At 36.0% G+C, this 16396-nt stretch overlaps 1 protein-coding gene and 1 long non-coding RNA gene across 2 annotated transcripts; both read right to left on the bottom strand.

Annotated features, from left to right (window-relative positions):
• Positions 1 to 10715: 10715 nt before the first annotated feature.
• LOC113352257 lies at positions 10716 to 11797 on the bottom strand. Its single transcript, XM_026596101.1, has 3 exons — positions 11671 to 11797; positions 11074 to 11574; positions 10716 to 10960 (listed from the first exon to the last, which is right to left on the bottom strand). Exons 1-3 carry the CDS (start codon positions 11795 to 11797, stop codon positions 10716 to 10718), a joined length of 873 nt encoding a protein of 290 aa, XP_026451886.1.
• A 1937-nt stretch (positions 11798 to 13734) lies between these two features.
• On the bottom strand, positions 13735 to 15435 carry LOC113354128. Its single transcript, XR_003361683.1, has 2 exons — positions 14984 to 15435; positions 13735 to 14361 (listed from the first exon to the last, which is right to left on the bottom strand). It is a non-coding gene; the product is annotated as an uncharacterized LOC113354128 (long non-coding RNA).
• Between the last annotated feature and the right edge of the window lie 961 nt (positions 15436 to 16396).

Raw genomic sequence — 16396 nt, forward strand, 5'->3', positions numbered from 1 at the left:
GTATACTTATTTTGTTCCCAACCAAGATAGTGAACTAAGGGGTTCTAATATGTGTAATAATATCAGAACCATTTTCGTTATCTAAAGAACACGTTGAGTGAGTAAACAGTCTACCATGTAATTATCATATCCCAATTAGTAATCAGTAAACAGTCTACCACGTTGAGCTCGCCATGAATAGTAAGCTTAGACTATGTCTCATATTTAAAGAAGACATCATCGAGAACCTGTAGATGGTTACATAAATCAGATAGTTAGAACATTATAATTAGTCAGAAAAAATAGTACGTAACTACATAAGATGGACTTCCATACATTGAGCAAAGTAAAGCCACACAATATGCATCGGAAAATCAAACATAACCCAACGATGCAACTCAAACTTGTCTTGGCACCTTAGTTTGACATATAACTAATGAGTACTTATTAGAGTTTAACATTTTTGAAGTCTATGGACGTCATTACACGAACAGATACCTAACACCATTCAAATTTTGTGGACGTCATTACACGAACAGATACCTAGCACCATTCAAACATTGAAGAAAACCAGAGCAAAGGGGAGTTTATCCATTTAAGACTTCATGAAAGCCATAAAATCAAAACAATGTATTCAACAAATAAACTGATTCCAAAGTAAATCAAAATTTAACTTGAGACTAAGATGAAAATCAGGATTCAATGAGCTTTAACATATCAAATGCACTGAAAACAACAAAATAAAGCCAAGATTTAAGAATTTCGATTACCTGCTGGACCTTGTAACCCAAAACACAGAAAAATTGAAGGATGTTAGCCATACTCCCAACACCTCACCCTCTGCAAAAACCTCATCACATCGGCTTGTTTCTTCCCCCATAACTCAAAATGTATTGTAAGCACCTATTTCACCAGCAAAATCATTAATCCTAAGAACCAAAATGTTTGGATACATAAGGGGAAACTACAATCTAAAAAACAGTAGTTTCAGCAGATTATAAACAAATCTAAGCACCAGAATCCATTGGCCTGATTCAAGAACCCTAATAACATTTCTAGTAACTAAAGGCTAGTTTGGTATTGCTGTGAGTTTTAGAAAAGTGCTTTTCTGTTATATTGTGCTGTGTGTTGCTGTGTTGTGTTGTGGAAATAAATCAACATTACGTTTGGTAAACTATAATTTAAAAAACACTGTGCAATTAACAAACTGTAAATTCTGTTTGGTAAACTGGTATTTTAAAGTGCCAGTGATGTAGTTAATGAAGATAAACATATTTCAAAAATTAGTTTTAAATACAGTTTTATTATATTAAATTATATTTCTAATTTTTTTTATTTCTATTTTTTTAATTATAATAAAAATATGTAAATTTTTTTTTGGGTAATCTGAGTAAATGGCTCCCAACGATGTTCTTTATTGACTTGGTATTTCTAGTCTTATAGAAAATATTTAAAAAAATCACATAGAGCTATTGGTTGGCAACCTAGCAACAAGCTGGGCACCAACCCCCCTCTGAATAGCAATTCCTACTCTATAAAAAACAAAACTACCATAATCACTACTAGCGTCATTATTAACAAGATAATTCTTCAGACACTTAAAAAACATAAAGTATCTTCGCCGAGCTCACCCAAAGTAGAGAAGGCCAAGACCCCCAGACCATAACCGAGTGAAGTGCACTTGTCCACATACTTAGCACGCTTCCTTGAAACTGCCTTAGAAATGGCTTTCCCTGGGACAAAAGAATGAACACTATCACCAGTAAAGGGAGAGACAACAGTAACATCCGTACAAACATCTTGCCCGTTTTCCCAGTTGAGAACAAGAATATCGGCAGGCCTCAAGTCTTCATCCTCATCTGAAACAATACCCAGAGAAACCTCCTTGCGAGCTCGTACACTATCTTTGTAACAAATATCAACAGTAATATCACGAACAACATCATGTCGAAATTTACTTCCAACATCTTTAGCACAATGAAGCGCATCGTCTCCAAAAATGTCCATAGATTTGTTGCAACTAGTGTATAAGCTATTCTCAACAAACAGAGGAATACCGAGACGATAACAAAGCACAACCCGAAACTGTCTAGGCCCAATGCACTGGTTAAGACCACTGATGGCACAACAAGTAGATAATCTTGAGCATGCTTGATACGGTTACACTTCCATAAAACAGAATCTCTTGCAGACATGGAAAATTGGTATGGGATTTGCTTCTTAATTGCATCAAAATAAGTGACTGCCAGGGAGTGCATGGAAGAGGGGGGGGGGGGGGGGGGGGGGGGGCAGTATCATCGAAACAGTAAGAAAAAGGTAATCCACATACCTGAATAAAGTTCTGAAGAGCCAACTGATAAGCAAAGCCTTTGTTTGTTGAGAATAAACTACCCAGAATTGTCTTCTGTACAAAAGCGGTCTGATTCTGAGAGGCAAGGAAACAGTAAGTACGGGTATCCGCCATGGTGTATATGCCAAGTCCACCATCTTTGATAGGAAAAGTAGCTAATCGCTGTTGTGGAGGACAAAACCCTGCACCATCTCCAGTAATTAAGAGTCTCAAATACTTAAGCAAATGATCGTCAAAAACATCAGTGGCTGATTGCAAGGCCGCTGGATTGGTAGTACGCATTGCAAAATATAGACGAGACACACCAGTGCAATTACGAAGTAATAGAATCTAACTCTGATGGTCCATGAGTTTTTTGATTGCATCCATCAGTTGAACAGTTTTATTCACCCTGGTCAACATCATATCACTAATGAAGCTCGGATCCAAACTCACAGGTCCTCCCAAAAACTTAACACCATTAGAGGGCCTACCAATATCTGGGGAAAAAACACCGTCTAAAGTGCTTCTGGGATCAACAGATGGCCAAAAGACTTCGGTTTTACGAACGTTAAGATGTAGCCCCCTGTTAGGTCCTTCAAACTCTATTATACTAAAGGCCTTGGTTACTTCCAAAGTATCCCCAATAATGGTACCATCATCAAGGTACCAAGAATGCAAATCAAGAGTGCAGCGAGAAGCAATAGTCTTCGCAAGAGGATGAAGAGTCAAAGCAAAAAGCAAGGCACCAAGGGGGTCCCCTTGCTGAACCCCGAGAGCAGAAGACAATATATATTGATCATAATAGAGTTTAGCAGGTCACAAATAACAAAACTCTACCCAGCGAGAAATACCTGGACAGTGAAGACGAACCTCTTTGATGAGATGAGACCTACTCACGATGTTGAAATCATTGGAAAAGTCAATAAGCAACATTGACATTATGTCCGAGTAACCTTTCAACTCTAGTAAGCTATTTACAGCATATAAAATACTCTCCCCACCGACAGGCAGACCAACTCCAAATTGATAGTCGCCTAAATAAGAGGTCATCTCTTTCCCGACTGAAAAAGCAGCAACTTGGAAACCAGCCTTCGCCAAACCGTACCAACCGCAATTGGCCTAATACCACCCCCTGGTTTAAGTAATGGATTCAAAGACGCATTGGCAATAAACTCGCCCAAGTTATTGGGGCATTTACCGTGCAACCAAAGATTGACTACCCCAGTAATCGAAGCAAGTAAATTATCCGCCACTGCAGCTGCAGCACCACTCATAACATCAACCAAATGTTGCGCTCGTAAGCCATCTCGCCTGCAAGAAGTACCCTTTGGGAAGCTCTTAATAGCTCCCAAGACAGCCCGTGAATCCACCGTAATTGGGTCACCTATCACAACATCCGAAGGAACAACAGGGGGAGGAGCTGAAGGATGCTTATCTTGCAAATCCATATAAGTATTCTCGTTACGCGGAGCTACCCTGATGAAGAAAGTACCCGTATTGCAGCCGAGTATTGACCGCAGCTAATCTTCTTTTGGCAGGCCAAAATATTGGCAACGCCTTGTTTCTTCGAGTCTTCCTTTCCATTCCCCATTCGGACAGGTTGCTGTAATAGTTTCGACACCAAAATGGAGCAGCCATTAGGATATTTCCACACCGAGATGGCCTGGTTTATTGCTGCTATCTGCAGCTTCTTACGGCTACCCGACTTTGCCTCAGCGGAGTTCTTCGGTCTAAACAAATTTAGCGTGCAAACTGGAAGAAGTAAGAGTTGTAGCCACATGAAAATGTTACCTGGTCTTGCGATAACTCTATCGAGACAATGCTTCAGTTCCCTGGAGAAGCTAAGCCGGCATTAGTGTGGAATACACTTCACAGTAGTGAATTGCCGTTGGAAGATGGTGCTCAATAAGTCTGTGGAAAGAAGAACACCAGTATCGAAACTCAAGGGGAGAGCTTCAACACCGTCTGTAGAGTCAACACAGCTCACAACACTGGATAGTGTTAAGCTAGCAGCACTGCCTGGTTTGACAAGACCGTGTAGAAGGAAATATGCCCCATCTCCGTTAAGTGGGCCGACAATTAACTCACCATGAACAACACCTTGTCTACCTCTACAAGGCATCGACCAAGCATGAAGATGCATGCAACGACAACACAACCACATTCGAAGGCTGCATAGAAGCTTCTCCCAGGAGAGATAAATGTTCAAATCGGTAGCAATCAACTCTCTGCAGAAATCCACCTTAGTTGCTGATGAAAGATGTCTGTCTTGAAGGTGTTTCAAGAAAGAAACCTTAGCTTATCCTCTACCATTAACACAGTCACGAAAATTATGGAAAGTCTTGAACGGGTAATGGAAGGTAAGCTCATCAGATGAGACTGTGTCGGTTGATGCAGAAGCTTCAAGGGGCTGTGATTCAGACGAACGACAATGGGAGGAAGCTCTGGTGAGAATCGCCATAACGGTCTGTAAACAAAACCCTAAAAGAAGAGTAACCTAAAACCCTAAAAACCAAAGCAAAAACGCAGGGAAAACGAAGGGAAAAACGAAAGAGAAAGGAAAAATCGAAGATACAGGAAACCGTGGAATCAAAAACCAAGAAGAAATCCGAAAAAAACACGGTGGTTCTGGAAATCAAGGCCGGTTTTCAGACGCCGAGAAAAATCGTCGGAGCAAACCATGAGAGAGAAAATTGCTATTGTTATTATTTGTTATAAATTGTTCTGGTTTTTTTAGTTCTTGTAATATTTATTTTATTATTTTATTTTTATTATTTAATAAAAAAATTATGATTATGGTTTGCTTAAAAAATATTATTATTTTGATATATAATCGATTAATATATTAGATAAAGAGTATTACATTAAATATTTGGAAGCCTAACAAGCTAAGCTGCAACAACATAGTACTACATTAATTGAACAGGTTTCTGTGCTAGCCTACCAGCGAGCCTTATAGGGAACCTATCCAAGGGAGCCAAAGCGGAAGGGGATGAGATTGTGTCACAAGGGGGCAAGATAACTCTACATTCCATGTTAATTCCTGCAAGGGGATCGAACCTGAGACTTCCTGGAGCGCATAAAACTTCGAGAAACGGGGATGACCAGCTGAGCTAGGGGCCCGTTCTTTTAATCATTATTGTATTTATCATTTTAATCATTATTGTATTTATTATTTTAAAATGAAAAATGAAAAAAAAATAGAGAAATAAAACAAAAGTTAGAAGTATAATGTTAAATGTACAATAATGTTAAGTGTACAATATTCTAGGGTAAAACTTGTCTTCATAATAAAATAACAAGGTTAAAATAAAGAATTAGTTAAATAGAATTACGTGGGTCCACAACTTCTGCTTTTCCAGCTTTTAAAAGTTAGCGTTGAGTGGCTTTTAAAAGCAGACTTAGAACGAAAGTGCTTCTCTCCAAAAGCACTTTGAGAAAAATTTACCAAACACAATTTTTCGTAAAAGTTTGTTACAAGTTTGTTGCAAAGTGCTTTTAGTTGAAAAAAGCAATCCCAAACGGGGCTTAAGCTGAGAAAATTAAAAACCTTGGATTTAAACGAAAACCCATCCCCAGAAATATCAGTAAACTGGTGAGCAAAACAAATTTAAACAAAAAATATCATACAAATCGAATCCCTAATTACAAAAATCCAGGGTTTCATTTTGATGAAAACCCCCAAAACTGATTTAAGATAAAACGAGAAGAGATTGAGTAAAAGATTTTGCCCAATTTTGTTATAGAGATGGAGAAAGAGTTTACCCTTTTTGTTGCACAGATGGAGAAAAACCTCAACAAATCCAACATCAGAATCATTAAGAATACCCATATGTAAGAAAGTTTGCAGTTGAAAAACAATAAAAACATCAAAACCCAAACCAAAAACTACTTAATCATGCTCATAATCAAAATCCTATCTTTATCATTTGTACCCTAACTTCAAAAATCGAAAAAAATACGTAGAACATAGTATAAAATCAGATCGGAAAATCAAACCCCAACTTTAAATTAGTAGAATAAGAAGAAGAAGAAAACCTAGATTTGTTTCAATATTCTACAAAGGCGACTAACTAGAAAGGAGAAACAACCAACGAAAAAAAATAAGTGAATACCCTTAATTCAAAATCTAAATAGATCGAAAGTCGATTTATATATGAGAGATTGAAGAGTGACCACGTATTGAAAAGAAAATCTACAGGTGGAAAGTGGTTTTGGTAAGTATCGTATCCAAATCAGGCATTCAGGAAGAGTAGAAAATAGAGAAGAGAGAGCGAGAAGAGATAGAAGAAGGTGAGAGGAGGATTTCTCTCTCTTCCGTAGTATAGATAAGGTGGATTTGTGAGATGTTTCATCTCCAACCGTCCATCATTAAGAATAATAAATCCTAGCCATAAAATTATCACGGAAAGGATACTATTGAGTTTTCATTGTAGAAGTCATCAAAAGTGCTAATGAAACGATGCTATGACTTGGCTCGGAGGTAAACAAGCTGCGTCGTTGTAGAAGTCAACAAAATTTCTAATGAAACGATGCTTTGACTTGGGTCAAGGACATTTTTTTTTCTTTTTTTTTTGCTAAATCACCCTTTTTTTCATTTATTGACAAACTAAACGAATACAAATGTTACTATAAAACAATAGACAAAGTAGAAAAATTACAAAAAGTAAGGAATCTTAAGAATCAATTTTAAAGTGACTAAGAATTTGGTTTTCATAGTCATTGTTCTACCTGACCCCTTTTATTCTGACACCATGATCTTGAACAATCTTCATAACCCTGTGCTTGAAACCATGAATGTTAACATCACCTCTTCAAAGAAAACTCTGTTTCTTTGAAACCACAACTTCTTAATAACAGAACAAGCAGAGATTATCCATACTTCATCAATGATAGGACTGTGCTGTTTAGCTGCAGAAAAAACTTCTGAAAAAGAGTATGGTCTGGGAAATTGAAACATATTGCCAAGCCAATTCCAAACCTAAACAATGAAATCACAAAGCCACAGTGTATGCTCCATAAAATCCTGCTCTGATTTGCAGATACAACATCTAGAAGGCATTTCATATCCTTGTTTTATTTTCATGTCATCATTCACATAAACTCCTTGTAGAAGCTTTTAAATGTTGCTGGCAATAGTTGGGTGCAAAGATTTCCTTATATATAAGAAGACCAATCTACCTTGTCTTCCTTGTGTCTTATTTTCTCCACTGCCTTTGCATTATTAAACATTCCACTACTATGTAGGTTCCATATTATGGAATCATTTCCACTGTGAATATGAGGCAAGTTATCAATCTGTAACAAGTGTTGCAACTGAGGATGTATATTCCATTGATCATTAATGATTAAGTCCTGAACTTTCAACTGCATATTGTTATGAACAAAATCAGTATAACCAATTTCATTAATTAGTGGGATGATCCATACCAGTTATCAAACCATACTGAGATGCTAGCACCATTTCCAATCTTACAAGAGATTTATTCTTGTAAAGTAAGCCAAGCCCATTGCAAACCTGCTCTTACTGATGATAATTTCTATTTTGAAAACCATATACCATATTTATCTTTGAACTTAGCTGTAAAAGCCAGAGCCCATTCATCTGATGAATATACCAATTTCCACATCATTTTCATCAGCAAAATTTTGTTAAGAACTTCTATCCTTCTAATACCCAAGCCACCTTCAATATATGGCACACAGATCTTCTTCCAAGATAAAATTTTTTACTTTCTAACCTCTCCATCACCTGACCATAGAAAGTTCCTTATTAGTTTTTCACATATCTTAATAACTGAAAATGACCATTTATAAACTGCCATATTGTAAAGAGGGTAGCTGCACAAAACTGTTTTTACAAGAATCAGTCTATCATGAAAAGATAATAATCTTCCTTTCCAAGCTGCAAGTTTGCTCTGAAGCATAAGAACTATTGGCCAGGCCATTTCAGTAGTTACTCTTCCTGGAGCTAGAATGATACCAAGATACTTATCAGGAAAATTAGATATATCCATACCAACTATGTTGCTAATTTGTTGCTTTCTGGTTGAATTAGTACCATTAATGAAACACTTGCTTTTGGCTTTGTTAATCATCTGGCCAGAGCTATGTTGATATTTGTCAATCAGCTTAAATAGACAAAACAAAGTCTTCTTAGCTCCATTACAGAATAAGAAAACATCATCAGCAAAAAATTAGTGTGTTGGATATATTCCATTTCTAACTACCATTGGAGTTATCTGCCTTGTATTAACCAAATTTGTGATATTTATACTCAATACATCTTCCATCAAAATAAATAAAATAGGGGATAAAGGATCACCCTGCTTAAGACCCCTATGCATTGAGAAGAAGCCGCATGGTCCTCCATTGACCATTACTGATAATTTTGCAGATTTAAACATGGTTAACAACCAATCACACCAAGATGATGAAAATCCATATTTGTGCATAACTTTAAGAAGAAAAGTCCAACTTACAGAATCATAAGCCTGTGATATGTCCAGTTTAAAAGCCACATTACCGCCTCTTCTCTTTTTCCTCATTTCATTTACCATCTCTGAATCTAGAAGTATTTGTTCTTGAATGCTTATTCCTTTAACATAAGCAGCCTGTTGTGATGAAATTAACTTCTCCATGAGTCCATTCATTCTGACAGAAATTATCTTTGTGAAAATTTTGAACAATACATTACTCAATCCAATTGGTCTATATTGACTTGCTTTCTTAGCACCTGCACATTTAGGAATGAGGGTTAAGAAATTTGAATTCAGGCCTTTGGGGATAAATCTTCTTCTCCAACAAAATTGTATGGCATCTTTTAAATCCAATTGAATTATATCCCAACAACTTTTATAAAAGGATCCAGGAAATCCATCTGGACCAGGGGCACTATCTGAGTCCATTTCAAAAACAATTTTCTTGATTTCTTCAGTGGTGGGAATGGAGTCCAACATTTCTTGGTCTTCATCTGTAATAACTGAGGGAATAAATCAAGCAATTCTTCAGAAACATCAACATCTTGAGCTTCAAATTTTTGTTGAAAATGATTGACTAAAGTATCTGCAATTTGAGATTGATCACTAATAATATTTCCATTTGTATCTTCTAGTTCACTAATTGTATTTCTTGCTTGTCTAATCTTCATTCTAGCATGGAAGTATGCAGTGTTTGCAGAACCATCTTTAATCCATTTTTCTCTTGATTTAAGTCTCGTAAGAGTCTTTGCTTGAACTTCTCTTGTTGCATGTTCATTTTGTGCTGCTACTAAGTTGGCCAAAAGATCTTCATTTAAGGGATTTTGTTCCGATAACTCCATTGCTTTTTGAACTTTCTCTTCTGCTTCCTTAATTTTTGTATTAATATTACCAAATACACTCCAATTTCACTCACTTAAGAAATTTTTTTTAGCTTTTTTAGCTTCTGCATGAAAATAAAAGATGGATCACCAATAATATTCTCAGTCCATACTTTGTTCACTTCACTTAAGAATGATGGATGATCAATCCACATTTTCTGAAATTTCCAGGGAACATTCTTTGGTCTGGGTATGCTTGCACAACCACATAATAATGGAGCATGATCTGAACTATCCTCAATCCAACCTTATATCCCCAATCACCATACTTCTGTAACCATGGAGAGTTGAAAACAACTCTATATAGAACACATAGGATTCTTTTTGTTCCTTGTTGACGATTGGACCAAGTGTATTGCTGACCTATACTAGGAGCTTGAATTAAGTTACATTCATTAAAGCAATGAATAAAATCAATCATTGAAATTATGTTTGGAGCTTTACCACCAAATTTCTCTTCAAGTGAAATTATAGCATTAAAATCACCTAAAACAACCCATTGTTTTTGTAGCTGACTAATGATTTCCATCTCTGACCATAGAAACTTTCTTTGACTCTTTTTAACATGAGCATGAACACCAGAAACTAATACTTCACCAATACTGACAGTTACCATTTAGCTAGACATTGAAATAACTTGAGGAATAGATAAAGAAGCATTCCAGAATAATCATAAATTACCTTTTGTAGATGAGGTTGAATTATGTATCACCATACTTTTCATTCCAGGGAGATTTAATTGACTGCAAAAAGAAGCACTACAAGAAATTTTTGGTTCTGCAACCCAAACTAGAGATGGGTTAAATTGATTCACCAAAGACCTTAGTTTATTCTGAGCCCTAGGTCTTCTTAGGCCCCGAATATTCCAATATATGATCTTCATCTTGGTGGTGGAGGATTTTTGGTACCTCCCTTACCATGATTTTGTGTGAGATTATGTTTCTTATTTGTAATAATTGGATTACCACCTTTAGCTGCACCTGGAGAATGTTGAGAAGTGGAAGAAGTGGAAGTAGAATTAATCACTTTCTTTTCAACCACTTTTTACCATGAAGTAACCTTAACAGTTTCATCAGAGAATGTCCCTGTCTTTCCATCTACAAATTTGATTTGAGGAGTTTCTACAACATCAGCTGTCTTATCTTCATTAACCATAATATCTTCAAGAATATTTTGTTGAACACATTCAAGAGGACTGAATCTCCCAGTAGTAGCATTGTGAATAATTTGATGAACTGGAACTGTTGGAGTAACATGAATTGTATGGATGACAGAGTCTTCATTGTCATCTGTTGATGTATCACAAATATCAAAGGGCAATGACCTAGTGACACTTGCTGAAGATAAAGCATTAAAATTGTTTGTTGAACTTGTTTAGGCTGCTGAAGAATTTCTGAGGAACTCTTAGGCTGTTGTGGAGTAATTATGTTTTCTGAATTAGTTTCATTCCTTTTTGCTTTTTCTACTCTACATTCTGTGATAAAGTGACCTACCATTTTGCAGCTATTGCAGTATTTTGGACAATCTGTAATGGAAACCTCTTGAAAAAAAACCCCATATTTAGTCCCAATCCATACTTTGTTTGGAACTGAAGAAGAAAAATCTACCTCAACCAAGACATTTGCATAATATCCAACATCACATTTAGTTGTTGCCTCGTCAATTTTAATTGGAGTTCCTATTTCTTTACAAATTTTGGACAGAATTGATTCACTCCAGAATTCAAGACCTAAACCTGGAAATCTCACCCAAACAAAATCCTTAGAAGTTCTTTGGCTAGTAGGTCGAAAATTATAAACCCAATTTCTAACCTTCAAAATTTGATCTGTAACTTCCCATACTTGAGACTTGATGTAGTTACGGTCTGTAGAATTATCCAATTTCATGGTAAAGAAACCTCTACCTAATGGAATTAACTTACATTCCCCAGTTAATTTCCATTGATTTCTAAGAATTATTGCAGCATCAACAAATTTGATCTTCTATAAATTTAATCTACCAATTAAAGAAAAACGCCATGGATCTAAGCTTTTCTCAAATAGTTCATCAGGTAATTCAATCGAAGGAATTTTCATTCCTTCTACTGAAGAAATATTATCAGACTCAGAGTTCGTTTTAGATCCCATTTTACGAAGTAAAACACCTGAGTTAAAACCAATTAATTCCAGAAAACATGATGAATGATGTAAGATTCAACAAAATCACCTGAAATTAATGCTTGGTTGACCAGAAATCAAAGAACGATGAAGAGAAATTTTCCGAGTCCAACACCGATTCCGTCGTCGAGTCTAGAGCCGCACCCCCAAGAAATGAAGTTTACATGCCTCTTAGGATCAAGGACACTTTCTGTATGTGGTGACATCGCTATAATTAGTTTGTGTCGTTTCATGATGTCTCAGATAGCCATTTTCCGCTAGTGTATGATTTCTTGTATTATTATTTATTTTTCAAACTGGGATCTCCAATTTTCTTCGGATTCTGTTAGGAGTTTATTATCATCTGACCATAAATTTATCTTACGATTGGTTACGAAGGGAAAATCAACCGTAAAGTGGTATGAAAAGTTAAAAACTTCAAAAAAATTTTTTTACGTATTTTGGTTTCTATTTATCTTATAAAGATTCAATCAATCTTTTTTACTTCGACTTATTTTCCCTCCAAAGACCCAAAACATTAACTATTATTTTCTATCTCTAACCGGTGTTAGTCAAATGTGATTTCAAATGACTTCTGGGAAGTTTCCAAATCTATTGTTAGTCCATAGAGATTTTCAGAGAGTTTTAGAATGTCTCTTGTTATTGGTTAGAGACTTTTTTAAGTCATTTAAATTCTCTGAAACTACATGTTATTGGATTAAGATTTCATAAGAGTCATTCCACCACTCTTGTTATTCGAAGGAGAATTGAAAGTCATTGATTTGTGTTTTTCTGATATTTGGAGAGACTTTCTTTGGAAAATAGGCATGGTTGAAATCTCTCCTTAAGAGGTGATATTTTGGGAGACTTGGAAATATAGGGAATATTTATTTTGGAGAGCATGACCAAATTTTTTTCCTCCTTTTTTGTTTGAGTTGGTGATCAAAGAAAGGGCCCTTTACAACGACAAGATGCTAACCAGTGGCGGACGTAGAAAATAAAATATAGGATGAATGGAACAAAGAGAATAAAAACTTAGGCATAAGACAACATTGAGAATTATTTTTATAATGACGCATATTTTACTAGGTATTCATGGTACTTTTATTAACATTATAATGTGCATGGCAAAAAAATAGGATTTGAAAAGAGTCTTTGTGATTTTTAGTGAAAAAAATCGTGAGATTTATTTTGACAATGACCACATATTTTACTATGTATTCGTGGTACTTTTATTAACATAATAATGTGGATAATAAGAAAAAACAGTAGATGTTTTGAATTTTTAATTGGATACCATACTTTTTATTTCTCTACAAGTCACAAAGACTCACTACAATACTCTCTGAAAATCACTTGAAATCTTTATATTTACAGAGAATCTCTGGAAGTCACTCAAATAAAAAATCTATGGAATTCTATAAAAATCTTATTTGACTACACCACTGTAATTATAAGTTAAAATTATTAACCTAGATGAGCTAATGAAACTAAACAATTAACACTAATTAAGTGTGTGCCGTTTGGCCGGCATGAACAACATTTAAATAAAGTTTTTTTAAATTTAAGATTTTTGTTAAAGGGAGAGCAAAACTGGATTTGAGGAGGGCAAAAACTGTGGTTAACTCACTTATTTGGACCGATTTATTATATTTCTGCGACTCAGACAATAATAACCTTATTAACGCATGGATTCTTGGCACGCTCCCTATAAAGATGAACTTTAAACTTCCACCATTTTGTTACACCGCCGGTTTCAAAGCCACAACAACCATCACTTCCGTGACGCCACCACTGCCCCTTGGTCAATTTCCGCCACCATTGGAGAACTTATGATTTCATTATGCAAAAAAAGGTTTCAAAAATTCTGTCAAACGTATCATCAATTCAATTAAGTATTCTCAAACGGAAAATAAAATCCAATCAGATAAAAAATTTGATTATTGAAACTTATAATTACCTCTAGAGTACAATTTAACTTTGGTACCAATTTTTTAAATGGTAGAAATGATTGGAAAGAGCTCGTAAAATCTATTACTTTAAAAAGTAATTTAATCTGACGGCAAGTACAACGAAACAGTTTGATTTGAAGAACAACTCACAAACTTGGTTGATATTTCCTTCTTTGATGTTGGAAAAACCGTCGCGCAATGACTGAAGTTAGGGGAAAAAAATTGGTTTACATTTGGGAATCCTGTACAAAAGTCGAAGTTAGTAGTCAGAAGGACGAGGGTAGTGGTGGTGTAGCGACATGGATGGAAGTTCATGAAACTAACATCTTCGATTAGGTTAATCATTAGATTCTTTATACTTTACTAGTATAACACGCACGCGCGATGCGCCTGCCCTTCCATTCCAAAAACATCAACCTGTTCATTTTCAATCACTAATGCATGTTTATATAAAATGTATATTTTCGTAAGTTATGTTTTGCAAATACAAAGAAAATCCTCCTCGCCCACGCAAGGTTCATCCACATCACCGACTGGAATCCGCAGCTGTACTACATGTTCATCTTCGGATGTAAAATATTTGCTTTCTCCCGCAAAGGTGACCTGCTAAGAGCAAAAGTGACCTATTAAGAATGTTATGACTCAAAATTATCGGTTACAGAAAATACGTACTTACCGTGCAACTGAAGGTCATATTATGAGAAAATCATTACAATTTTTAAGCCACCAGCAAATTATGTCAAAGTTGTGGCAAATTGACCACAGAAGATAGCTATGACAGCATCCCTATGCATTCTACTAAACCCAAAGGTAAAAAAGATTATGCTATATCACTCCTGCTAAGTAGTCCGTATCATCCAGTAAAGTTGTTTTTGATGACAGAAACCACCTCCTTTTATAATCCTTCCCTTAAGAGTAACAAAACAATACAGAGCTAGGAGTACATTCCGGAGCTGATTAAATATACACAAATGACCAAACTTACCTGATAACAGTTAGACGAATTGTCTTTGCAGACATAAATTGTTTTCGCAGACGTAAACTTACCAGACCACATAGTTAGTACCCTAAAAGAAAAATGTAACTTGTACCAAAAAAGAATTGCACTTTTCATTCAAAGACATAAATTTCTTAGCAGCGTACATAATCACCATCACCAGCTGTTTGAAGAAGTTGACAGTAAATAAAACAATATCAACACTAAAGTAAACATATTCTGGCTTACCATTACTCGTTCAAGCTAGTTCCCCATTTTTATTCTGGAGTCGTTGATGTGATGACGTTACGTCTCTTTTCAAGGAAAGCTTCCCTTTCGTGTATTTTCATTGAGCTTTGCTTGGCTCTCTCAAGAATTCGGCAATGCTGTAGCTCATTTGTTCTTTAGTGTGTGTCCAAATCATGGTGACGTTGCCTTTTCCTTTCATTTATCATATCCATTTTCTCTCGAATTCGAGTTTGCTCTACAATGCGAGGACTTCCATGGAGTTCTGGTACAATGCTGTGCTCCGTTGATGTTTCTATCAACTGCTGAATTCTAGTGTGCCCTATGATTCTAGGGCTATGGGAACGAAGAACTTGTTTGTTTGCAGCTGACTCGGCGTCTGAATCTGAGTCAACCCCTGACTCGGACCGAGTCAGCAGTCAGACCGTTTGTTTTCCATTTTGAGTCAGATCTGACTCGACCTCTGACTCAGACATAACCCCTGACTCGGACTCATTTGAGTCAGGTAACAAAATACCCCTGACTCATGGGACCAAACCACTGACTCACTTATTTCCGAGTCAGATGAGTCAGATCTGACTCAAAACAAACATATCGACTCAGATCCAGATGAGTCAGGTGATTTCACTCAGATCCAGATGAGTCAGATCCAGACGACTCAAATGAGTCAGGAATAAACAAACATGGTGGAAGACTTCTTTGTCTTCCATTATAACCTGAACCAAAAATCAAAACCAAAACTTCTATTATTCATGTTCTCTGTGCCAGAAACTTGTACAGCCTTAACCAAAAATCTATGGGTTACAAATTTTAAAATTGCAATTCACAAATACTATGGGCTCACTGAAAGCAAGTGTAGCATTTTCTCATAAGATTTGAACTTACTGAGAAGGGAAACCCAAAATAAGAATCACCAAAAACAGTTTGAAAATCGGTGGCTGGAATTCCCAAATTTAAATGAATTAGATATAGTTAGGAAGTTGATCAAGCTGGGTTGATATTTGATGTTAAGGTTTCATATGTTCAGCAGCATAAGAAATGGAAAGCAATTGCAATGGTTTCTGAAATCGGGAAGCCAGAATCAAATTTTAGGTCAAAAATTGAGGTGAAAAGATTGAAATTCCCAAAATTAAAGAAGAATAGGATCCAAAACTGACATACCTGGGTTAAAATATGATGTTAGGTCTTAGATTTGTCGCAGCCGTTGTTCTTCTTTCATGGTGGAGGTGTTTCGGTAATCATGGCGGAGGTTCTCGGAAGTTTTGGCGAAAAATCGTTCACGACAGAAGGAAAGCTAGTTTTCTATTGTTTAGGCAAGTTACGACTTCACCCTTTCTGTCATAGTTAGATGGAAAAATAAGTGAGGGATAGACTAGTAATTAAGGGTGGCCACGGTCCAAAGGCCTCTTTTCTTTG

Source organism: Papaver somniferum, chromosome 2, assembly GCF_003573695.1.
Source record: "Papaver somniferum cultivar HN1 chromosome 2, ASM357369v1, whole genome shotgun sequence".
NCBI classification, from domain to species: domain Eukaryota; kingdom Viridiplantae; phylum Streptophyta; class Magnoliopsida; order Ranunculales; family Papaveraceae; genus Papaver; species Papaver somniferum.